Here is a 25,264-nt window from a genome sequence, read left to right on the forward strand (position 1 = left end):
CCTGCTCCGGCAGGGGGATTGGACTAGATGATCTTTTGAGGTCCCTTCCAATCTCTAACATACTGTGATATTGTGATATAAAGCTGCTGTTACAGAGCAATGGTGAGCATTACAACATTTGGAGATGAAACACTCTGCCACAACACTTTCACACATGATAATGGCTTTATGAGGAAAACCAGATGGTTAGTCCACAAATTAAGTAGTTTCTTTAAAAGTAAAAGTTTGATGTCTTACTTTCATTAACATTATTTGGATAGATTTGTTATTCAGGATGAAACTCTTATATTCTACCTATTTTAAAAAACACATCTGGAAAAGATGGAAAGTCATTTTGCATTGTGGTGGTTTACCTTCCCAGACCTGAATTACTGTGGTCCCTGTTTAGCAGAGAATAAATTTCCATTAGCATATTAAAGAAAGAAATAGTTAACTAAAGCTAATGTATGGACAAATCTATGTGAATCAACTGTCTGTAGGAACTGGCAAATTGGACTTCCTTAATTCTGATGTGAAAAGCTAAGCAAAATGCTGTTTCAGTGTATGTGACTCCTCCAGTAATTTTTAAACATTTTAAATTTTGTAAGTTTCTAGATGGATATTATTGACAGTCTCCTACATCCTAAAAGCATTTACATTTGTTTTCAAAGCAGTTCTCAACTGTCCTTTAAAATAAACAGAATAAAACCACTGTTCCTGTAGTTAGTAGGAGCAGCTCTCTTGGGACTCCAGCAATAAGAGCGCAACCTTCCTAACATAGCAGCAAACTTGGGAAAGTGTAAAATGTTTCTAATATGAAGACATTTCAATTATGCCACTCTGGGCCACCTACCAGTTGGCCTCATTATTCTTCTTAGTTTGCATACAAAGACTCAGCTTTCACATTCTCCTTAAGAATGATGAGCTTCTTCAGAAGCACTCCTCTACTGTTCTGACACATTTCTCAGCAAAGCAGATGGTAAAGACAAACTTTGGCCTGAGTAGGTCCAGAAATAAGACATCATGGAACACTGCTGCTTAACTTTGGGGCTGAATTTTCAAAGTGCTACTAGCTGAAGCTATAGACAGGCTCAATCAACTGAGCAGCAGAAACCACCATGCCCTCAGTTTAAAAAGGACAGGGACCTGCTGGAGAGAGTCCAGCGCAGGGCAACTAAGATGATTAAGGGAGTGGAGCATCTCCCTTATGAGGAAAGACTGAGGGAGCTGGGTCTCTATAGCTTGGAGAAGAGGAGATTGAGGGGTGACCTTATTAGTGTATATAAATATATAAAGGGGGAGTGTCACGAGGATGGAGCCAGGCTCTTCTCAGTGGCAAACAATGAAAGGACAAGGGGTAATGGGTACAAATTGGAGCACAAGAGGTTCCACTTAAACCTGAGAAGAAACTTCTTCTCAGTGAGGGTGACGGAACACTGGAACAGGCTGCCCAGGGAGGTTGTGGAATCTCCTTCTTTGGAGACATTCAAGACCCGCCTGGACACGTTCCTGTGTAACCTTATCTAGGTGTTCCTGCTCCGGCAGGGGGATTGGACTAGATGATCTTTTGAGGTCCCTTCCAATCTCTAACCTACTGTGATACTGTGATACTGTGAAGAGGCACAGGAGGCACCAGCTTTCACATCAGCAAACCCACCGATATTCACCAAGCATCTGTATGAAGGGCAACTCTCTGTGTATTTGGCTTTTGGATGCAATTTTTTTGACCTTTTATATTGGCAGCAGCGAAGCTCATGAAGAAAACAGAAGGGGCATCACAGCATGGCCTTGACACTAGTGTGTGCCAGTTACTGTTACCTATTGCCAAATCACCAAGTGCATTCACATCACTTAGCTTCTCCACACAGACACAACGTATGAGCGATGCAGAAGAGTAATTATCAGAAGCTCAGCTTCACAGGAACATAAGTGAAGAGCTTTATCTTACAGGGAAGGGAAACACTTTTATTAGTAAATGCTTCAAGTAAGTGAGCCTGCAACTTGAACTTGCAGAAACTGCCTGAGACAGTGTCTTCACTGAGGTCATAATATACACATTTCTCCATTACACACAAATCAAGAAGCAGACAGTGTACCAAAGGTCAGACAAAATTCAGTAGTAGAGGATATCAAGCTAAAATACTGGCTATTTGCATTATTTAGCAGCCATCTATGAACATCAATGTTGCCTAATGTGTACTCTATTTCAGCAGATTTGTGATGACTTAATACTATAGTTATTTTGATGTGCTTCCCTGATTGACATTAGTGATTTTGGTACACTCCCTTCACATTTCTAATTAGGACTTTGAAACAAAAACAGACACTGTGCTTCTCTGGCATACAACTAGAGAGAGATGTCCCCCAAACTCTGGAACACTGAAAGACTGCTCCCAAAAATCTTTCCCAGACTTCACACACAGTTCTGAGCAGCAAGACTGACAACAGAATCAGTGTCATATGGATTAAGCTAAGCATACAGTGCAGACAACTAGTAAAGCTAATAACCCACGTAATTCCTTATTGAATCCTGTTGATTTAATTTAAAGTGCTCTCTAATTCAGATATGAACAGTAAGGTTGACAGGAATCAGCCTTGCAGGAAGATATGGCCTGAACTATCAACTCCTCTTTACCACACTTCACAGCTACCCAGAGATAAGGCCACCCACTTAACACTACATGCAAGTACAATAACCAGAGTTCTTCTGTACCACCCAGCCTACTTCAACTGCTCTGACAAAGAGCAACTTTACTTCAGCTATAGCAAAAGATGACATAAGGGTACCTACTTGTGCTAAGTTTGCAAAGGGCACACGTAAGATAAAAATGCATTTATTTGATTCTTAACAATTATTTCTTTTGGGTGCAAGTTATGTGGCAAGTAGTGAGCCAGAGACATCTCCCAAGCATCCACAAAGTGCACAGCAATTCCTGAGAACATTTTTCTCATTACAGAATCAAGCTGAAAGGAATACCAATCACTGTTAAAGAGACTCACTTCCGGCCCAAGCTCCTGAGCATTGGCAGTTCTGATGATGACTGAAGTCTTGGGGCTGCGATCAAGCAATTGAATAATTGATCTCCGAATGTTCCTCAGCCGGCGAATATACACTTCCACAGGGAAAGTGCTGAAGTGGGACCATATAGTTATGGCTATTACTGTGTTTCTCCCACCTACTATGCCATTCAGTTCATTGGCAATATAGCGCAGCTCACTGCTAAAGACTGTGGAGAAGCGAATGGGTGGCCCATGACAGCGGAACTTCAGTAGGATATTGTGTTTCAGATCCACAGACATGAAAGGCCCCACGTTCTTAGGACTCCCCAGGTTAAATTCCACTAGATCTGAAAACCCAAGAGCAAGCATTAGTGAAAGATAACAAAAGAGATTAACACTGTCAAAAACATGCTAGGACCACAGGGCAAAATCAGCAGTAGATACGAAAATCTGAGCTTAATTCTGAGAACTCTAAAATGAAACAGAAGATGAGTATCATGCATATTTCAGCTGCATATTTCAGAGTGGAGTTTCTGGGTATTGAAATCTGCAAGAAAGCACACTTCCACTTCACAAGGCTGTTCATGCCTTTCCCAAAATATTTCCTTCTGTCTCTCATAAAAGATATTTTCCAAATAGACTCCTTCAGTCATCTGTTGCCCTATGAATCCCATGTGGAAATCCTCCTGGCAGTTTTAGAACTCCATTAAATTTAAGATGACTTCATAGAATCATAGAAGAGTTAGAGTTAGAAAGGACCTTAAGATCATCTATTTCCAACCTCCCTGCCAAGGGTAAGAACACCTCACACTAAACCATGTCACACAAGGCTCTGTCCAATCTGGCCTTGAACACACCCAGGGATAGAGCATTCACAAGTTCCCTGGGCAACCCATTCCAGCGCCTCAACACCCTTACAGTAAAGAACTTCTTCTTTATATCCAATCTAAACTTCCCCTGTGTAAATTTTAACCCGTTACCCCTTGTGCTATCACTACAGTCCCTAATGAAGAGTCCCTCCCCAGCATCCCTATAGCAACCCCCTACACATAATGGAAAGATGCTATGTGGTCTCCATGCAGCCTTCTCTTCTCCAGGCTGAACAAACACAACTTTCTCAGACTGTCTTCATCTGGGAGGTGCTCCAGCCCCAAATCCTCGTGGCCCTCCTCTGGACTTGCTCCAACAGTTTCATGTCCTTTTTAGGTTGAGGACACCAGAACTGCACACAATACTCCAAGTGAGGTCTCACGAGAGCAGAGTAGAAGGGCAGGATCACCTCCTTTGACCTGCTGGTCACGCTCCTTTTGATGCAGCCCAGGATATGGTCGGCTTTCTGGGCTGTGAGTGCACACTGAAGCTGGTTCATGTTCGTTTCCTTATCAACCAACACCCCCAAGCCCTTCTCTGCAGGGCTGCTCTGAATCTCTTCTCTGCCCAGCCCATAGCTGTACCTGGGATAGCTCCAACCCACGTGTAGGACCTTGCACTTGGCATGGTTAAACTTTATAAGGTTGGCATCAGCCCACCTCACAAGCGTGTCAAGGTCCCTCTGGATGGCATTCCTTCCCTCCAGCGCATCAACCAAACCACACAGCTTAGTGTCATTGGCAAACTTGCTGAGGGCGCACTCAATCCCACTGTCCGTGTCACTGACAAAGATGTTGAACAAGACCAGTCCCGACACCAATCCCTGAGGGACACCACTTGTTACTGGTCTCCAGATGGACATTGAGCCATTGACCACAACTCTTTGTGTGTGGCCATTCAGCCAAATCTTTATCCACCGAGTGGTTCACCTATCAAATTGATGTCTCCAGTTTAGGGACAGGAATGTCATGCACAACAGTGTCGAACATTTTGCACAAGTCCAGGTAAATGACATCAGCTACACTACCCCTGTCCATCAGTTCCATAGCCCCATCATAGAAGGCCATCAAATTGCTCTGGCAGGATTTCCCCTTAGGGAAGCCACGGTGGCTGTCACCAACCACCTTGTTGTTTTTCATGTGCCTTAGCGTGCCTTCCATGAGAATCTGCTCCAAGATTTTGCCAGGCACAGTGGTGAGACTGACTGGTCTGTAGTTCCCTGGGTCATCCATTTTCCCCTTCTTGAAAATGGGGGTTATATTTCCCTTTTTCCAGCCACCGGCAACGACACCTGACTGCCATGATTTTTCAAATATGATGGACAGTCGTTTAGCAACTTCATTTGCCAGCTCCTTCAGGACCCGCGGATGGATTTCATCAGGTCCCATGGACTTGTGCACGTTCAGGTTCTTAAGATGGTCTGGAACCAGATCCTCTCCTACAGTGGGCCCAGGGTATCCATTCTCTCAGTCCCTGTGTCTGCTTTCCAAGGCTTGGGTGGTGTGGTCAGAGCATTTGCCAGTGAGGGCTGAGACAAAGAAGTCATTAAGAACCTCAGCCTTCTCCAAATCTAGGGTAGCCAGTTCTCCCCTATAGCTTCCGGAGGGGCCTATGTTGTCCCTAGTCTGTCTTTTATTTGCTACATACCTATAGAATCCCTTCCTGTTATCCTTAACATCCCTAGCCAAGTTTAATTCTAACTGGGCCTTAGCATTCCTAACCTGGTCCCTGCATTCTTCCCAGAAAGCCTGTCCTTGCTTCCACCATTTATAAGCCTCTTTTTTCCTTCTAATTTTCCTCAGCAGCTCCTTATCCATCCAAGAAGGTCTCCTGGCCCTCCTGCTGCACTTCCTTCTAGTTGGGATGCAACACTCCTGAGCTTGTAGCAGGTGATCCTTGAATATCAAGCAACAGTCTTGGGCCTCCCTACCCTCTAGGGCTATATCCCATGGATAAGGTTCCTAAGGATCCCAAGGATCAACCTAAGCAGGTTATTGAAGAGGCCAAAGTCTGCTCTCCTGAAGTCGAGAGCAGTGAGCTTGCTGCACGCTCTTCTCACTGTTCTGAGGATCGCAAATTCTACCATCTCATGATTGCTGCAAGCAAGGCTGCCCTTGGAGCGTCACATTTCAAACCAGCGCTTCCCTGTTGGTGAGTATGATGTCAAGCATGGCACCTCTACTTACAGACATTAAGGAGTCTCAAAGTCTGTATTCCAACACAATTTAACTGCTTTAGGGGTAAGGGGTGAGAAGGAATATCTAACTGGCTACTGAAATTCTGGTTTTAGGTTAAAATAAGGGAAGCACAAGAGAGGGCTCAAACCCAATTAACAGTAATGGAAGTCATTTTCTACTTCATTCTAAAGTCATTCATGTGACTGGGATGCTGCAAGGCCTTACAAAGCAACCCTAAGTGACTTCTACCATGCTGCCTAGGTGGCCACCTTAACTTACAGCTACTGCAGCAGTCCTCACTGGTGAAACATGGACAACTTTGCAAACACCTTGTGGCCTCATTTCCAAGGCCTACATGTTTCCAGTGTCTGCTCTAACATTTGACTAAATGCCTATCTACCAGTACTCCCAGTAATGTTTTGTCTTTCTTCTTCCTTTATATTGTCATCCAGTAATATCAACTTTGTGTTTGAGATGTGAAAAATAAAACTATGCAATATTATTTAAGGACAAAACCAAACAAAGAAAATAAAATATAAATTAACCTGGAACAAATGCTGTCAGATATTCAAACCACTGCCTTATTGTGGAGTCTCCAAACAGGTGGATTACTTTTCCTTGTAAGCACTTGGTTATATCATCTGACTTGTTAAAAGGATGGATCCAGTGTGTTCTGGACCTCCACTGATCTTCATAATAATAACCACCAGGTGAAGCCATAGAGTCTTCAGCTCTGTCTATTCTGCTTGAATCTGGAAGAGAAAAGTTCTTTACAATTATGTATAGCAAAAACCAGCCTCCATAACCTTCATGGACATATTGCCAGTGGTGTATGAACATCTTTCATAGTTTAAAGCAAAAGAGTATGATGTATCACGCAGACTAAAAAGCTTGCAGAATCACAGATTCATAGAATAGCTTGGGTTGGAAGGAACCTTCAAAGCTCATCTAGTCTAACCATCCTCCAATGAGCAGGGACATCTTCAACTAGATCATGCTGCCGAGAGCCACATCCAGCCTGGATGCATCACACTTCTTTAAGCTCAAGTATTTCACCTCTTCTGCAGCAAAACCTGCAACTACAGGCCGAGTTGGCTAACTATTACAGTTTCACTCGGTTCACATTACATGGTGTGTCTGATGATAAAGTAGTGAGTACCTGTCACCTTCCACAATTGGACAGAAGCGCTCAAGGGTGGGTGCTTGCAGAGGGTACAGCAGCAGGGACCTCCGTGCAGCGGCGCTCTGCTGTCCCCCAGCGGCCATCCTGCCGCCAGCAGCGCGGGCCACCAACCGCAGCGCGACAGGCTGAGACCGCTCAAAACACAAGCAACCAAACAAAATAAGCTTGTCCATGGAATTACACATACACACACCGACACTCCTGCTCTGATTACACAGGCTGCAAGAGTGAAGTCCGGATTGTAAGGACTCCAAAGCTTGGAAATGCCAGAATTAAAGCTGTGACCAAGAATTGTTTTATGTGTCCTTTGAATGTATGAATTACAAGTCTCTAATTATTTCCTACTTTCTCTCTGCTACCTAACCTCTTCCCTTTTTACTGCCCAAGACAGGTGGCCCCCTGAGGAGTAATGAGACCACCCCAGGGAAGCTCTGTTCTGTAGGATGCCTACCAAACTCGCAGATGTCAGGCAATACCTTGCAAGCAAGGGCCAGAGATTAGAGGAAGAGAAACTGCAATCTCATAGTTATGTCAGCCAAACATTGCCATGGCCAGAATCATGCCAGGGACTGTTGTAACTGTGTAAAAGTACATGCAGAGAAATTCCAAGCATCCTCTGGTAGATGCTTCATTATAACACAGGTGTAGCCGAACTCTAAACACTCAGTAAAATTAGACCACAGGCATCTTTAAGCACCCATTCCTAACCAGCATGTTTGGTCTCACTGTGTGCAATATGCTCTGCGTCTTGCATTAGTAGATGTTAACCTCCTTAGTTAACATCTAAGTTTTTACAGGGACACCATAAAAAGCAAACTACTATTCTGTTTGTATAACACAAAAGACCACAGGACAAGGCAGTAGAACATTGTATCTCTGGATGATTCTTTAAATCAGGCAAAAGGGACAATGAAGGAAGAGGAAAAAACTCAACTAGTAATGTTGACTCCTCTAACATGTATAAAACAGGAATCTTACAAAGAAAACACCTTCATATGATCATGTAATTAAAGTGCATAATAAAATAGAAAATAATTCCTCATGTGAATTAACAACTTCAGTTCATTTGCTTCTTAAATTTTGATGTAAAGACAATTGCACTTTTTATCTCTTAAATCAATTCTTAGACTCTACACATATATATATAAATGGTACTAGAAAAACTTTTTGATGCCTCATGCTAAACCTAACATCAGCATTTCAAATCTGTGTACAGTACCATTAGTTTCGTTCCAGAATTCAGAAATTCAGAATCCAGATAGTCTGGATTTTACAGAAGAGAGTAAAAGCTCCAATCTGAACAGTTACAAACAAGGAATAGAAATAAAACTTGTATTTCAGAAAAAAAAAAAGAGTTTTAAATATCAGCTTGATCTGCATTTACCCTTAAACAGAAAGGTGTGTGCAAAAACAGGAACATCAGAACAATGCATTTACGTGCCATCAAACCTAACAAATCCATACATCCACCACCATTATACCAATGTATTAAGTTTATTTATTCAGAGACCTGTTCTTATTAGACAGAATTTCCCCAAGGAATACTGTGCTACTGCAATCAACTCTTTCTAATCCAGCATTACTCCTCAGGAAATGCAGGCAAGTTTTGATCCTGAAAACTCCTGAAAGAAAAGCAATGCAATCATATTTCGAATTTGCAGCAGTTTCTGTGAGGAAATACATAGGATAAAAAAAGCAGCAAAATACATCTCATCTAAAGGATGTGGAGAAAGAAAGCAGGGGGAAATGCTGCTGGCCTAATACCAGCACTCTTTTACTAGTGAAATGCAAAACCAAAAGCAAGAAATGCTGTAGGCTGTTTTCTGTTAAGACATTATTGCTCATGTCATGAACTCTGCCTTTAAAGTCTCCTACAACCTTATGAAAACACATCTGAAATGCTTTCAATCAAGAAGCAATTCTTCATGTATCACACAAAATGAGTCATACAGGCTTTAAGATGTATATGGATATCTTAGGGCAACTAAGATGATTAAGGGAGTGGAGCATCTCCCTTATGAGGAAAGACTGAGGGAGCTGGGTCTCTATAGTTTGGAGGAGATTGAGGGGTGACCTTATTAGTGTATATAAATATATAAAGGGGGAGTGTCACGAGGATGGAGCCAGGCTCTTCTCAGTGGCAAACAATGATAGGACAAGGGGAAATGGGTACAAACTGGAACACAAGAGGTTCCACTTAAACTTGAGAAGAAACTTCTTCTCAGTGAGGGTGATGGAACACTGGAACAGGCTGCCCAGGGAGGTTGTGGAGTCTCCTTCTTTGGAGACATTCAAAACCCGCCTGGACACGTTCCTGTGTAACCTTATCTAGGCGTTCCTGCTCCGGCAGGGGGGATTGGACTAGATGATCTTTTGAGGTCCCTTCCAATCTCTTAACATACTGTGATACTGTAACATACTGTGAATGAGATAACCCTTTAAGTTTAACTTATTACAGACCGTCTCTTTGTTCTGTTTTTAGACAGGGTGTAGAACAGTTAGGTTCTGGTCCACAACTGCAGGTTGTGACATCATGTGTTTAAACAAATGATAGTAATGCTTGCATGCAAATTTCCAAAATCTGACACTCAAAATACTTAAAGAAAGAAAGAAATGTCACACAGCTGGGTTTGCTAGAGTAACTTGAGAGTTTGGTGAGTAGTTACCGTATGACATTTTATAACTCTGAGTAAGTGCTAGAAAAAAGATACTTTTGAAGAGAACAACCTTTTTTATTGTCTTTTGCTAAAAATTCCATTTATGTATGTAATTTTAGTGAATTTTCTTGTTAGAATCATAGAATAGTTAGGGTTGGAAAGGACTGGTTGGATCATTAGTTCCAACCCTCTTGCCATGGGCAAGGACATCTCACACTAAACCATGCCACCCAAGACTACATGCAACCTGGCCTTGAATACCGCCAGTTAGTACTAAACTTACATTGCAGTTAATGCCCAAAAACCTTCATCTTCTAAATACAAATTTAAAAGTTAATTTATATTCCATGCTATGAAAACAAGCAAATCAATATTACCTTATGCCTATTATTCTTTTTATAAATTCAGTTATGCATTACAAACAAGAATCTTACGAAGTTCACTTTACCTATAAATGCCTTGGGCTTTACTATCACTGAATCAGGTCCACTGGAGAGTATTGGCCTTTTGATATTCACATCACTTGGAAGAAAAACAAAATTTGTAAAATTAACAGTAAAATTTGAAGGTAATAGTAATTTTTTTAAATCAAATAAGTACACAAGACTCACTAAGAACTTTTAAATTTAAATTTACTCTACTTGCTATAGCTGAATTCATTCTGTATTATTTTCCACTATCATTATTCTGAATCAGAATTCAAAATTTCATAGCACTAGAACACAAATCTTGCACACACTTTTACTGGCACAAACCTAGATAAAGCTATCAGAGGTCTGCATGATGCTTTGGGGGATTTACCACAAAGAGTGAACTTCTCAACTTGGGGCTACATGTTCCACTGGCAGGAGGTAAGACACTGAAAGGGTACACTGCTGCAGCAGCAGCTCCCAACTCTGCCAGTGCTCTATAGGTGCCTATCACAGAAAAAACTGCTGCTGAGGTACTTACTGCTTTTAGCCACTGCAATCCTACAGCCTGCTCTGCAGCACACTAGTGTACAGCTGTGACAGTTGCAGAGATTCAATACTAAACTATTCTGTCTTTTGTTGCTGTTTAGAAGAGAATCCTTTTTCCAGTGTTTTTCTCCATTTAAGAAATAAATAATTTAGAATTTTTATAAGCAGATTCAGTAAAGGATCTCAAAGGGGAATGAAACAGAAACCAAAACATGCAGGAAAAAAAAATAATCCCACTCCCATTCGGAAACCTAACCAGTCAGTATCAGCCATATGTTGAAGGTGAACTGCCTGAGGCACAGAAAGTCAGAAGACTCACTTACAATCTTAACAAGGAGCAGCAAAAAATGATTTCCACTGATATTTATCGTTGATCTCTGGCTTTCATTTACAAACATGCACACACTTTCCTAATTAAACTATTGGGAGCGGCTGCTCTAAAGCCTTTCCCAATTTAAACCTCAAGTGAACATATTGCCGCAACATTTTCAACATTGTTTTTAAAAGGATTTAAAAGGTACACATTACATTAGATGCAAGATGGCTTTTTCTGAGGGTAAAAAGCAATTGTTGTTTTGTGTCTAAAACTTGGACCTTTTTTAGGTAGCTCAGACTTGGCCAAAAAACCACCCCAAGACTTCTCAAAGCAGAGATTTGTTATTTGTATACCTATTTGTATTGCAAGTGTAGGTGTGCAAACAAAATAAGGAAACAGTCCCTCAAACTACACCAGATTTAGATGGCATGCTCTTTAATATAGCAGGTGCACCAGGGTTGAATTCAAAGCATAGAGAGAGAACTACATTCCAATATTCTTTAGTTTAAGATTACTGCACTCTTACACAGCTGAATGGAGGGAAAGAAAATATTCAACAATTCACATCAAAAACCTGCTCCTGCAGACACACACCTCCTCTAAGGCAATCTGTAATATTTCACCAATAACTGGAAGTTTGGCTTTAAATAAATAATACTTGACTGACTATACATTAATTCAATAACACACATACCTTTGGAAAAAGAGGCTTTCTTCTCGTGTCAGAAGACCTTTTTGATATCCACCCTTGGCGTGGCTGATTCGGCTGGCACAGGGGAGTTTTTGAGGCTTGTAACAGAACCATGGCTCACCCGTGTAGAGATCTGTGAAGTTACAGATGGGGAGACCTCCAGGCAGGCAAATATTACACTCAGTAGTTTCCGAATACCTCCCAGACTTGAATGAGCTTTTGAAATACACTCTGTCAGGCCTTTCTTCTCGTAAACGCAGGAGGACTTGGATTGCTTCACTCGGATGGACAAGTGATACAGAAACTTTGACCTCCCCTGGCCAAAGCAAGGTAAAGAAGACCTTGTAAAGGCCATTGTGGCAATCTACAATCTTTCCTGTTGCTCCAGCTTTCAGCAGAGGAGAGTGAATTCGTGCCTGTAGATAGTCGCCACCATATTGCTTAGGTTTTCCTTGGAAATCCTTCATATGAACAAGCACCTCTAACTGATCACCCACCTTGAAGAACCTGCTGGGTTTCACAATCACAAAGTCACTATGTGCGGGATCAGTGCTTTGTACAAAGGCAATTTTGCCATCAGGCAACTTTGGCCACTGTATTGCAGCAAGCAATGATTCCTGTTCCGCTTGTTCTCTTTTGGACAAAGTCTGCTGCTTATAACCGCAATAAGGCTTCCTGGCAGTTTTAGTCGTTTGTGATAGAGAACGCTCAACGTTGTTTTCTGTTATCCAATTTGATCCTGAAACTGTGTCATCATCCAGGTGCTGAGGAGGAAAAAGATTACCTGAAACTGTGCTATTAAATGAAACACTACGAATAACGGATGCTTTGTCACAAAATGATACCAAGAACTGGGCTTTGCTTATAGAGATTCACATGTGACCAAATGAAGCAACTTTAATAGGAGACACAAATCTATTATTTTGACCATGGGCAAAGAAACAGGTGGTCAACCTGTGGTCACCTGGCAGAGAGGCTTTAATATATAAATCAGGTCAAATCTTTTCTGTGGCAGTATTTTGAATACCAGTATATTCTGTAAATATCATCAATCTAGAAAAAATTATAAAAGGTTGTATAATTAAATAGTAAATTTGTAACTCATGTTTAATTTTCTTACTGTAGCAATATTATAGTCTTTGACACAATGAGGTCTAATAGCTGCCCAATACAATTCAAGGAAATAGGGTTTCTTTGAGACATTACAACACGGATGAAGCTAAAGTACCCCCTGCACATGCCTTCCAGATTAGTCTGTTGCATGTAGCAGCTGTAGTCACTTATCTGCTTACATTCACATTGCTTCCTATCTAAGTATTTGAAATGTGGAATTCCCTGTGATGTACAGATTGAAAGAAACAGAAGAAAGAATGCTTCAGGGGCAATGAGTTCATGAAGTGGTGGGCAAGTAAAATAGTCTGGTACAAGCTAGGACTAAACAGGAAAAAAAAATATTTAAGATTTTAAAAATCTATATACAGCTTCCTATAGAGTCAGATGAAACACAAGCAAAGCATTCCCTAATCCACACAAGAGTTTAAAAACTAAAATAGTTAAAACAGGGCTAGACTAAGAGAGAAGGCTTCTGCTGTGATTTGAGATCAGTGTCCAAAAAATGTATTTTCATGCAAATGACTGTATAGCACAGTCTAAGACTCCAGAGTAATCTGTGAGATTTCTAATCAACAAATCCAAACTTACACCTCACATATGCACAAAATTACAGTCAATGAGTACTTAATTATCAGGTGTATGTTGTAGAGCTTTATTCATTCTTGCGTGTCATAGAGAAGCAAATAATTTTTCAAGGAAAGATTAAAATTATACAACATACCATTCTCATGGCAACAGAAAATATGCCAGTTTAGACTGAGATTTCTAAAAAAATTAAACCATACTATTTTATTTGCTTAAAAAGGTCTCTGTACATACCAATATCCTAGTGTTTTCTGTTTACTTCCTCCACAACTAGCTGCCCAGTAATGTACTAAAATTCCCAGCATTTACATTAAAGCCGTAAGGCTTTATTGTTATAAACCTTTCTTAGTCCATTGAAATATCATTTACATGCACATACTAAGTAGTTTCCTCCTGCTGCTACATTTTATTTGACTTTGTCAGTACATTAAAGGCATTTGAACAACACAGAGATTCAATACATTTTTTGGAAGAAAAATAAACCTAACAAGCAATAGGAATTCACAGGCTTTTGAAGCTGTTACATAAGAAGCTGGTTTTGATTGGCTTAAGAGGATGAGCACACTACGATGCAGGATGGATACACAGGACTTTCTCTGTTTAATATCCATACTAACTATAAAACCTGAAACTGTAAATTGCTACATTTTAATTGTGAAATATAAATTGACAGGTATTCACAGATCTATATTCACAGATGTTATTATCATAACAGAAGCTTTTGCTTCTCTCTTACATTTCCAACCAGGATGGAATAAACTTTCCCTGAAGGCCATCTGAGATAATTTGTAATTATTTCTATTTTTCAACAGAGAAGGCAAAAATGAGAATGTATCACTGCACATTACTTTATTAATTCAGTTAATTTCAGGCAGAGCTAAGAATGAATCCTGGCCACAGTTCTACATTAAATCTTGCCTACATGCATTCTCAAATTAAGCCAAGTTTCTATTTTTGGATACCTTTATAACGTCTTCCTTCCACTTGCTCATGAATATACATAACACAAATATTGCTGCATGAAAACATTTTTTAAGTTTGTTATATTTTTTCTGTGTGTTTCATAAATTTTTGTGTTCGTTGTAAGCTCTGAAGAGACAGTTTCTGTATTTCAGTTGGTTCTTCAGTGGTTGGTATTTTAGGTCAGGGGTATAAGGAAAAAAGAAATCCTCTCAAATGCAGGAAAGAGATAGCTATCTAAGAAGGCCTTAAAACCAGACCTATCATTATATTTTACCATCTATAAATTTCTTGAGGATTTTTAACCCAGTCTTTCTCTCAGAGATACAGACAATATTGTTCATGGCCTTGCTAGCCTTTCTGAAGTCTTTCCAGGGGCATACCTATATCTTTTAGTGGAAAAGGGTGCAAAGAACACCAAGCCAACAAACTCATGCATTCAAAAAACAGAGCAGAGAACATAGTTCTATGTCTCTAAAACAATTCTCCTACAGTCTTCTTAGCAAAGTACAAGGCCAAAGCTCTTCATTTGATTTAGCCACTGTTCTAGATATAAGCACTGTCACTTCAACTCCAGCATCTGAGGTTATGACCCACTAAGCAGAATAGATTATACCACAAATATGTCCTCAGTCACTCTTCAAGGGGAAGAGAAAAACAAAAAAGCTCTATGAAGGTAAAACCACAGCTCATTCAACATCTTGAAGGACCATTCTTTCTCCAACATCCATGTTCATCTTTATACCCCTGTCCCAAGCACAAATAGGACCATGCATTATTGCAGAATGCAATAATACAGCTTACATGTGACAGTAAGCTACACCATGTACACTATTCACAGGAGAAAATATTATAGAGATTTGAGATTCCTTTTCCCAGTTTAGGCAGGGAAAGCTTCAGAGTCAATATACCAAAGATCCTCAACTAGAATAGAAAAGCTTTCTAAATCACCTTCTGTTTTTAAGTGCTTCTCAGGCTCATCTCCACACAAGTGCTCAAGTCCTCCTACCCCTATGGATACACATGGCTTGCCCAGAGACAGATTAATAGCTTAGTCTGTCCCCACTCCATTACCTACCTGCTCTTTCACTGATATTTTCAAATCTCTCTGGCTCTTTTAAGTTAAGAAATCATACTAAGCCCATGCAGAACTGTGAGCGCTGTACTCCAACAAAATAAAATTCCTTTAAGTAGGGTGGATGAAGAGCATTTCCTCAAGATTTCTCAAAAGCCCTCTTCTTTTATCAGTTTTTAATACAGTCCCCAAGTTGAATAACACTTGCCCTGTTTTGCTTATTTCCATATATACTCCAGTTATGGTTCTTGATTTTTAGTGCAATTCAAAAGAATTTGTTTGTTGTGATTGCTTGACAGTTTTCTGTTTGTTTCTTTGGTGTAATTTTTTGTTTGTTTGGGTTTTTTTTTATTTTTTTATTTGCTGCATTCTGAAGTTAACCAGAAACCAAATGTGACCACAAAGTGATTTAATGGATTTCTGCCAAGTAACACAGGCAGAATAGAATGGATTACGTCAATTAAGCATAAATAAATCCCACAAGCTGTTCCTGGTGCAGAAGAGATGTCATAAAAAAGGGGGGGGGGGGGGGAGAATAGATGTATTTTCAGGAGAACTAATGAATGTTTCAGCTCAATTACTCAGCTTTTAGCATTCTCACTTCCAACTAAGCAAAAATTAGATATACCATATAGACCCACCCAGGCAATTATGCTCTTAAATATATTCTATAAGAGTCACAGGGTACTTGGTTAGACCCATAATTGTACACTTGTCCTCAGTTAAATGTGATTATGTTGGTGGCTGATAAAAAATTAAATATTTCTATTGCTAAAAAGGTAGAACTCCATCTCAAGCCCAGTATCTTCTACCAGCTGTAACAGTCTGGTACATTTAGAACAATTGCTGTAACCTGCATGTCACTAATATTAGAGCAGAAAAAGCCACAAGAGAGCCCCATGTGACAGGCATCCATGAAGGGGAAGTACCAGTTTGCCCAATAGATGGTCTAAGTTTATTCAGCAGACAAATAATGAAACTGAACAAACAGCAATTACTGAAAAGTCAGTCATCTTACTAATTTTACACTCCAGGTACTTTATTCCTATTTGTCACCTACAGAAGGCGTGAGTTCAGTTCACTGTCTTTACTGTCTCAAAGCACTGAGTAGGTGCCAAGTCACTCTGTCAAAGCAAATCCTAAAAAGCCATCACCAGACAGACAAACGTTCCAGCAATAATCCAAATTCTGGTTATAGTACCAGTTCTGGTATATAGTACCAGTTCTGGTACTATAAAGCAGTGGTCAGCTGTGGACCTCATGGGAGGAGTTACTCCATACTAAAAACTGGATTAAACAGTAAGCAGGCTAGCAGATGTTTTGTGGACAGCTTGTTGGTTTTGGGGGTTTGGTTTTTTGTTTTTTTTGGGGGCTTTTTAAACAAGGTAAGAAAAGTAAAATTCTGACATGGGTAGGACTGTTGAGAGAGTATCATTAGTAGCTTAAGAATTCAAGAGTGAAGATTACAACAAGAAAAAGTGTAAAATCCTGAAGAGAAAAAGCAAGGAGGCTAGCTGGGAGCTACCTGGTAAGTACCTTTAGCTCAGCCAGCTATATTAGATGATTTGGGGATGAGAAGCATGTGTTGATGCATTTACAAATACATTTTCAACAATAAGCCCTCCTTCCAGAGCCTAAACAGATTCGGTTACAGATATTCTGTGAAAACATTCTAAGCGGGAAAAGGCTTTGATCCCTACGCTGAAAAGAATCAGCATAGACACCTATACTAGATTGCCTAGAAAGCTGTGCCAAAGACACAGACAAATACCAGAGCAGGTCCATTCAGAAAAGTCAAGACAACAAAAGGGGTTAGAGTTGCATATTATACAAAAAGATTTACTTGTAACACAATTCTTAACTAAGTTTGGAATGTGAGATGTGTAAAGATCAAAGCCACGTGGATACTTACCATGACTAGCGGGTGAACACTCATACTGCATATTTAATTTCACTCTCAAAGCTCTGCAAGAGCCCTTTTTCCAAGAAGTGTAAGGGTGTTTGTTTTTTTTTAATAAATAGTCGAAGATGCAAAATACCAACAATGTTCTGCATGTAATATCCTGGCGGTGAGGATGGGGGAGAATGACACCAAAAAACACAGAAAGAGATAACAAAAGAAAATCTGCCTTCTGTGTTACACAAAAAACAATCATGCTAACTCAAAAGAAAAGTCCATCAAACACAGTATTTTGATATCCAGTAGTTTCCCACAGCAGATATGTGAGAAAAGAATACAAGCCAAACATGCTGTGATATTTCCTCCTGTTTCTGCCACTTTCTGGCTTACAGATGTCTTAAAAGCTAGAGGTGACATCTTTAAGATCCACTAAAGAATTTATCTTCTGAGAATTCATGCAGGTTTTTAATACATGCATTTAGCAGCTACAGTCTTACTGCAAGGATTTCTGCAGCTTTGATGCAATCCAATTGTGGTCTACCTCGACTTCAGCAAAGCGTTTGACACGGTCTCCCACAGCATCCTTGCGGCTAAATTGAGGAAGTGTGGTCTGGATGATAGGGTAGTGAGGTGGACTGTGAACTGGCTGAAGGAGAGAAGCCAGAGAGTTGTAGTCTATGGGGCGGAGTCTAGTTGGAGGCCTGTATCTAGTGGAGTGCCTCAAGGGTCGGTACTGGGACCAGTATTATTTAATATATTCATCAACGATTTAGATGAGGGAATTGAGTGTACTATCAGCAAGTTTGCTGATGACACTAAGCTGGGAGGGGTGGCCGACACGCCAGAAGGCTGTGCTGCCATCCAGAGGGACCTGGACAGGCTGGAGAGCTGGGCGGGGAATAACTTGATGAAATATAACAAGGGAAAGTGTAGAGTCCTGCATCTGGGCAGGAACAACCCCAGGTTCCAGTATAGGCTGGGGAACGACCTGTTAGAGAGCAGTGTAGGGGAGAGGGACCTGGGGGTCCTGGTGGACGACAGGGTGACCATGAGCCGACACTGTGCCCTTGTGGCCAAGAAGGCCAATGGCATCCTGGGGTGTATTAGAAGGGGGGTGGTTAGTAGGTCGAGAGAGGTCCTCCTTCCCCTCTACTCTGCCCTGGTGAGACCTCATCTGGAATATTGTGTCCAGTTCTGGGCCCCTCAGTTTAAAAAGGACAGGGACCTGCTGGAGAGAGTCCAGCGCAGGGCAACTAAGATGATTAAGGGAGTGGAGCATCTCCCTTATGAGGAAAGACTGAGGGAGCTGGGTCTCTATAGTTTGGAGAAGAGGAGATTGAGGGGTGACCTTATTAGTGTATATAAATATATAAAGGGGGAGTGTCACGAGGATGGAGCCAGGCTCTTCTCAGTGGCAAACAATGAAAGGACAAGGGGTAATGGGTACAAATTGGAGCACAAGAGGTTCCACTTAAACCTGAGAAGAAACTTCTTCTCAGTGAGGGTGAAGGAACACTGGAACAGGCTGCCCAGGGAGGTTGTGGAATCTCCTTCTTTGGAGACATTCAAAACCCGCCTGGACACATTCCTGTGTAACCTTATCTAGGTGTTCCTGCTCTGGCAGGGGGATTGGACTAGATGATCTTTTGAGGTCCCTTCCAATCTCTAACCTACTGTGATACTGTGATACTGTAATCCATAAAAAAAAATACCCCTGCTTCATTTGAATTCAGCATCTGCATTTTTTATTTAATGTCTTCACTAGTACTGGAATAGGAAACAAACATTCATTCTTTACTTACTGATCCTGCATCAGTTGTGATTTTTAACTGCTCAGACATTTTCCTTGCCCTTATCTTTACCTCTTCCAATTCAGCTTTATCTTTTTGGGGGGTGAGAGGAGATTTTATAGCCCCTCTTTTGGATCATTTCATTTGGGCATCACTAGCCAGGAAAAAAAAAAAAAAGAAAAAAAAAAAAAAAGACTTGGCATAAAAAAACCAAAACAAACAAAAAACAAAACATAAAGCAATTATTGATTGGCTAACACACATAAAAGATAGCTACAATTTAACAATGTGTCAGGCTGAGCATTATTATGCTCACCCACCAAATGCTGCACTGAATAGTCTGGCCAAGCAGGCAGCCAATGGGCAGGGTCAGCCTTCAAGGTTCCCTAGAACAGAGCCTTGGTGATTTAATCTGTCTTGACTTTAGTCTGGGGTTACTCACTAATGCAGTTTGAAAGTACCACTGCACTAAAGGGGTAAGTAAAATATGTAAACATGCAAGTCAAACACAGCAAAGGGAAAAAGAAAAAGGCAGAGAGAAGTTGCATCAGTACAAACTGGCGATCAACTAGCTAGCTAACAGCTCTGCAGCAGAAGACCTAGGGACTCCAGTGGACAGCAAACTGATCATGTGTCAACAGCATAGTATTGTAGCAGTGAATTAACAAAAGCATAACTAGTTATAATTTCCCTCAACTTGGCTTTGGTGAAGCTATACCTAGAATACAGTATCTGGTTTTTGGACACCCCCATACCACAGTCAAACTGGTGAGCCTGGCTAAGAAGCTCTGAGATGATTAGGGAACTGGAGTACATAACAGAAAGGGAACCAGACTTTTTTGTTTGGTTTGTTTTAAAGTCTGGAGAAGACCAAGAGGTGATCTAACTGCAGTCTTTCACTACCCTAAAGGGAAGTTACAGAGGAACTGGGATAAGACACACTAAAAGGACAAGAGACAAGTTCCATCTGCACATAAAAGAAGCATTATCCACCATGAGAAAGGTGCGGCACTGCAACAGGCTGCCTAGGCAGGCAGCTGTGAAACCTGACTATCCTTGAAGACTGTTAAAACACAACTCAGCAATACCCTGCTGTCCTGGGTTTAGCAGTGGCAGTCATTTTTCTCTTTCCTGGTAGCTGGTGCAGGGCTGTGTTTTGACTTTCAGCTGGGAACAGAGCTGAAAAACACTGATGTTTTGGTTTGGCCAAGGACTTTGTGGGCCTCATGCTCTGCCAGGGAGGAGGGGAGCCGGGAGGAAGCAGAGACAGGACACCTGACCCAAACTGACCAAAGAGGTATTCCATACCACAGCACGTCATGCCCAGGATGTAACTGGGAGTTAGCCGGAAGGGCTGGGTGGACTGCAGGGTTGGAGGAGGTATGAGTCGGTGCTTGATCGGGCTGTGGGGGGGCAAGTTATCGGTCACCTGGTGATGGGGTGTTGTATTCTCTTCCCTTGTTATTTCTTTTATCATTACTATTACTGGTGGTAGCAGTAGTGATTTGTGTTATACCTGAGTTACTAAACTGTTCTTATCTCAACCTGTGGGAGTTGCATTTCTTTTTGATTCTCCTCTCCGTCCCTCCAGGAGTAGGGGGAGGGCAAGAAGGGGGGGAGTGGGTAACAAGCTGTCTGGCTGTGGGTTAAACCACGACACCTGCGCAATCCAAGCTAACTAATCAAATTAGCCCTTTGAGAGGGTTGTTGGATTAAATACGTCCAGATATCACTCCCAGTTTGAATTTTCTGTGATCCCAAGTGGTATCTAAATGCCATCAGTCACAATTCTGACCTTATACTCAGAGGAATAATGTCGCTCAAGCCCTCCTGGAGAAGAAACAGGCTCCACTTACCTCTAACTGAAAAAAATTGTGGACCAGCACCACAACAGCCAGTACTGCCATAAGCAGGCAGAAGATCTGCAATTTGAACGAGTCACGCCACATTGTCCACTCATGCCTCTCCCTCCCATGTTATGTGCTGCCATGACTTCCATTCACAGCAAACATGAATGTCATTTCGTCTCAGTAGTGCACAAGAGAATTCAGGTGACTTCTGCTTCATTCCTGCAAATGCATTTACAAAAATTATATTAAGCCCCAAAATATTAATAGAAGTCAAGTTTAACACTGAAAGCATATAAATAGCAGAAATGTGCACAGCATAATGGATACAATAAAACTGTTAAGACAGATTTTTGTGGCATTATTCTGAACAACACTATCTGGAGCAAAGAGGTAGCTGGTCTCTTCTCCCATGTAACAAGTGACAGGACAAGAGGTAATGGCCTCAAGCTGCATCAGGGGAGGTTTAGACTGGATAGTAGGAAATATTTCTTCACCAAAAGGGTGACCAGGAGTTGGAAAATCTTCCCAGGGAAGTGGTGGAATCCCCATCCCTGGAAGTGTTCAAAAATCATGTAGAAGAGGCCCCTAATGACATGGTTCAGTGGCGGTACTGGCAATACTGGGGTAACAGCTGGACTTGACAAACTTAAAGGTCTTTTCCAATGTAGTTGATTCTGTGATTATGTTACTTAATTCTCTTGGGCACATCAAGGCAAAAACCTCATTATAAATCCAGTTTCACCAAAAAAGCAGAAGAGTGCAAGATTTCTTTCTGGCAGCCAAAACACCTAAAGAAACAACAACCACCCTGTTTACCTGTTAGGCCACACAACCACCATCCAGCCATCACAAGACCAAGACTTGTGGGTCTGGACCATTTACCTGATTAGAGGTTCTTAAAGATTAAGGTCTGAAGCAAGTTTGGATAGGCAAAAGATATTTTTCGCCTATCAGTTAAACAGGAGTATCAGAGTTGAATGCATTAAAACCCAAAAATTTTTATAACATTAAACTACACCCTCCCTTTGGTTGGTTTAGTTTGTTGATTTGTTTGGGGTTTTTTAATCATTCCTTCTACATCATGTACTTCTATGTAACTATAATGGCAAAAAAGTAAACTTATGTGAAAAAACGAAGGTACTGGGTTTTGTTTCTTTTGTTTGCATTTTTTTAATACAATATAATAGTAGTCATGATTTTAATGAAATTTAACTTTCATAAAATATATTCCTTGAGGTTGCCCAGTAGCTATCTATTCTAAAAATCACAGACTTAACTGCTGAAAAGGAGTTCTTACAGCTAATTACTTGTTCAGTTTGACTCAGATCCTCCTTCTTTTCTAGACAGACAAATCTGAGGCAATCATTTTACAAGCAAAAAGGGTGCCATTCTTGCAGAAGGAAGAGATCTAAACTTGGAAACAGACAACAGATGGCAAGAAGAAACAGTCAAAAGATATCAATCACTTCAAATTTTGTGGAGCCATGGTTATTCTCAGGAGGGCCTGCACAACCCAGGATTAGAGCTGAGTGAGACAGCCTTGAACTCTCTCTGACTCAGCTGAGCCGGGGAGGCCTGGAGTCGAAGAAATGTAAGCAGAACACTGAAACAGGAACGGGCTGGCCATAAGGAATGCACTGCTTATCACAAGGCATGCACCCTGCTGTTGCAGAGATATGTGTGTAAAACTTAGCTTAGCCAATACAATGTATAGACAGGCGTGTGAACGGGTTTATGTAGCCAATGAAAGATGTACAGCTGTCACGTAAACTATCACCAATGGTATAAATTAGGTGAGCCTGTGCAATAAATCAAACAAGAAGCATAACTCATATTGGGATTGTCTTCTTGATTCGGGTCGTTCCTCTGACATTTGGCATCCCAAACGGGGACTCGAGGTTGGACTCGGACTTCTCCAAACTGTGTCCGGCCGTTGCAGCAAAGGCACAGACGGGGGAGGCGAGGAGCCGGCAGTGCAGGAAGCGTCTACTTGCAAAAGCGGCGCAGCTCGGCTACTGGCAAAAGCAATGAAGCTCGGCTAGGAGGGACTGCTGATGTGGCCTGCGCACCCACACCTGCCACGGGTAAGACCGCACTCTGAAATCCACCATGGATCGAGAGGCAGCACTCACACTTTTAGAACAATTACTTGCTAAGTGAGAGGCTAGTGTGAGCACGAAAAAGCTCAGAGAGCTATGTCAGTGGGCGAAGGAGAAAGGACATCTTAAGGACCCACAGCTAATGTTCAGCATTGCTGAATGGAGGGAAACTGGGGACTCTCTGTGGGATGCTACCATAGGGGGGAATAAGTCTGCTAAAGACTTGGGGGTCACCTGGAGGAAGGTCATAAATCAGCTGCAGCAGATGGTGGCAGAGAAGAGGATGGCTATGGCAGCTACTAAGCTGTTGGGATCAGAAGGGCCCCCCCCGCCTGATACACGTGTTTTTGACCATCTATTGGCCGATACAGCCAAGGGTGTTATTATCCCTATTAAGGACACACCTGAAGAAGTGGCCAAGGAAACTGATAAAGTTCTGCAGAAACCCTCACAGGCGGGGGAAAGGGAGACCCCTCTGGCACCCCCCCCGAACCCACACCAAGAGGCCCCAACTCTCATCCTCGGGAAACTTGCCCGCATTACGTGACAGACGAGTCTGACATCGATTCGAAACCCGACGGCGTACCAAGAGAACCCCCTAAGACCACCCTGGGACCCCTCTCCCCCCAAAAGTCAGGACCCTCAGATCGATCTGTAATGGACATTGAAAAGGGAATAAGGCAGTTGGGTGGAATTCCCGTGGGGGATGTCCAGGTGACAACTACTAATGGGGTATTAGTGAAACCCACTGCAACAAATAGTCATTGGCCTGGGGATATCAGGGATGCCATTTTGGAGGGTGAGTGGCAAGCAGCATCGGCATTGGCATTCCCAGTTCAGACCATAACAACACCCCAGGGACAGCCTGGGGCACAGTGGCGTCCTTTCGACTGGAAGCTAATGCAGTAGCTGCAGGCTACTGTCTCACACTATGGGCATCACTCTGAACCAGCAAGACATCTTTTGTCTTACGTTTTTGGGTCAGAGGTTATGACACCTAATAACTGCATGTCACTAGCCCGTTTAGTTTTAACACCCTCTCAATACTTGCTTTGGGAATGTATAGGCCTGGCGTTGTGGGATGAGATTAGTAAAGGGACAAAGGAAGCCCTGAAGTACTCTACGTTATAGAGATGGATAATTGAGACTTTAAAGGAAATGAAATCAGAACAGGCAGAAGTGGCATCTGGTTTCCTGGCCGCTGCTCTTTCACAAAGTCAGTCAGAGGTAGAGAAGAGTGCTACCTCTATGGTGTTTGTCCCCCCCATTGTGCCTGGCACAGCATCGCAGAAGCCTCCTTGGCATAAGGGGGAAGATAAAGTGAAATGGCACTTACGCCCAAAAGTACAGGCAGAGAGTGCAAATGCGGTCACCTCCAACCCAGAGGAAGGAGACCACATATCGGAACTGGAACCAGACCCAGAGTCTCCGGCAGAACCGGACTTGTACCCTCCCCTTCCTGATCCCGACTCAGACAGTTCAGACAGTTTGGCTCATCGGCATATGCGAACCAGCCTCAGGGATGGTCAACTGCGACAGCTGCTGAAGAAATTAGAAGTATTGGAGATAAAAGAAACCTCTGAACCCTCTGCCCCACCCTCCTACAATCCAGTAGTAAAGAAAGGGGAGTGGGAGGGGGGTGTTGGGCACAGAGTAGGGGATTATGGTAATAACCCTGCTAAAGGTTGGCGTGGGATGGTCAAAGATGCAATTGTTATGGGGGAATTTTCGGCTATGGGTCACTCAGCATTCCCAGTGTTTAACACTCCACAGGGGGGAAAGGAATGGGAGGCATTGGATTTAAAGGCAGTAAAGGAGGCGCGTCAACCAGTAACATCCTACGGGTTAAAATCATTGTATACTCAGGCAATTATCGCACATATTTTTTCTGCATATATCCTAGCACCATATGATACCCGTATGGTAGCTCAATTGTTGCTTACTCCCCACCTTCAGATATGATTTAAAGTGAGCACAGCAGAGGAAAAGGCTGGATACATGGCTACTGCCTATGCCACTGCTGTTAAACCCCTTCTACAATAAGGTTAGGGCGATCATGG

At 41.9% G+C, this 25,264-nt stretch overlaps 1 protein-coding gene across 4 annotated transcripts in view; it reads right to left on the reverse strand.

Annotated features, from left to right (window-relative positions):
* Positions 1-1,600: 1,600 nt before the first annotated feature.
* Positions 1,601-25,264, reverse strand: part of NXPE3 (neurexophilin and PC-esterase domain family member 3) — a 30,112-nt gene continuing 6,448 nt past the window's right edge. For 2 of the 4 annotated variants that reach the window (XM_061366027.1, XM_061366024.1), the window contains 5 exons: positions 21,112-21,324; positions 11,836-12,596; positions 10,315-10,388; positions 6,572-6,778; positions 1,601-3,326 (listed from right to left, as the gene is read on the reverse strand). In XM_061366027.1, the coding sequence (XP_061222011.1) occupies positions 2,776-3,326; positions 6,572-6,778; positions 10,315-10,388; positions 11,836-12,596; positions 21,112-21,204 (1,686 nt within the window). In that variant the 5' untranslated portion in view covers positions 21,205-21,324 and the 3' untranslated portion in view covers positions 1,601-2,775. Of the gene's footprint in view, positions 3,327-6,571; positions 6,779-10,314; positions 10,389-11,835; positions 12,597-21,111; positions 21,325-22,382; positions 22,564-25,264 lie in introns of those variants that run through there. The other 2 variants (XM_061366025.1, XM_061366026.1) reach the window with 2 other exon arrangements.

Source organism: Neopsephotus bourkii, unplaced genomic scaffold (assembly GCF_033783945.1).
Source record: "Neopsephotus bourkii isolate Nb327-2 ecotype Australia unplaced genomic scaffold, CSIRO-AGI_Nbou_v1 NB_1293, whole genome shotgun sequence".
NCBI lineage: Eukaryota > Metazoa > Chordata > Aves > Psittaciformes > Psittacidae > Neopsephotus > Neopsephotus bourkii.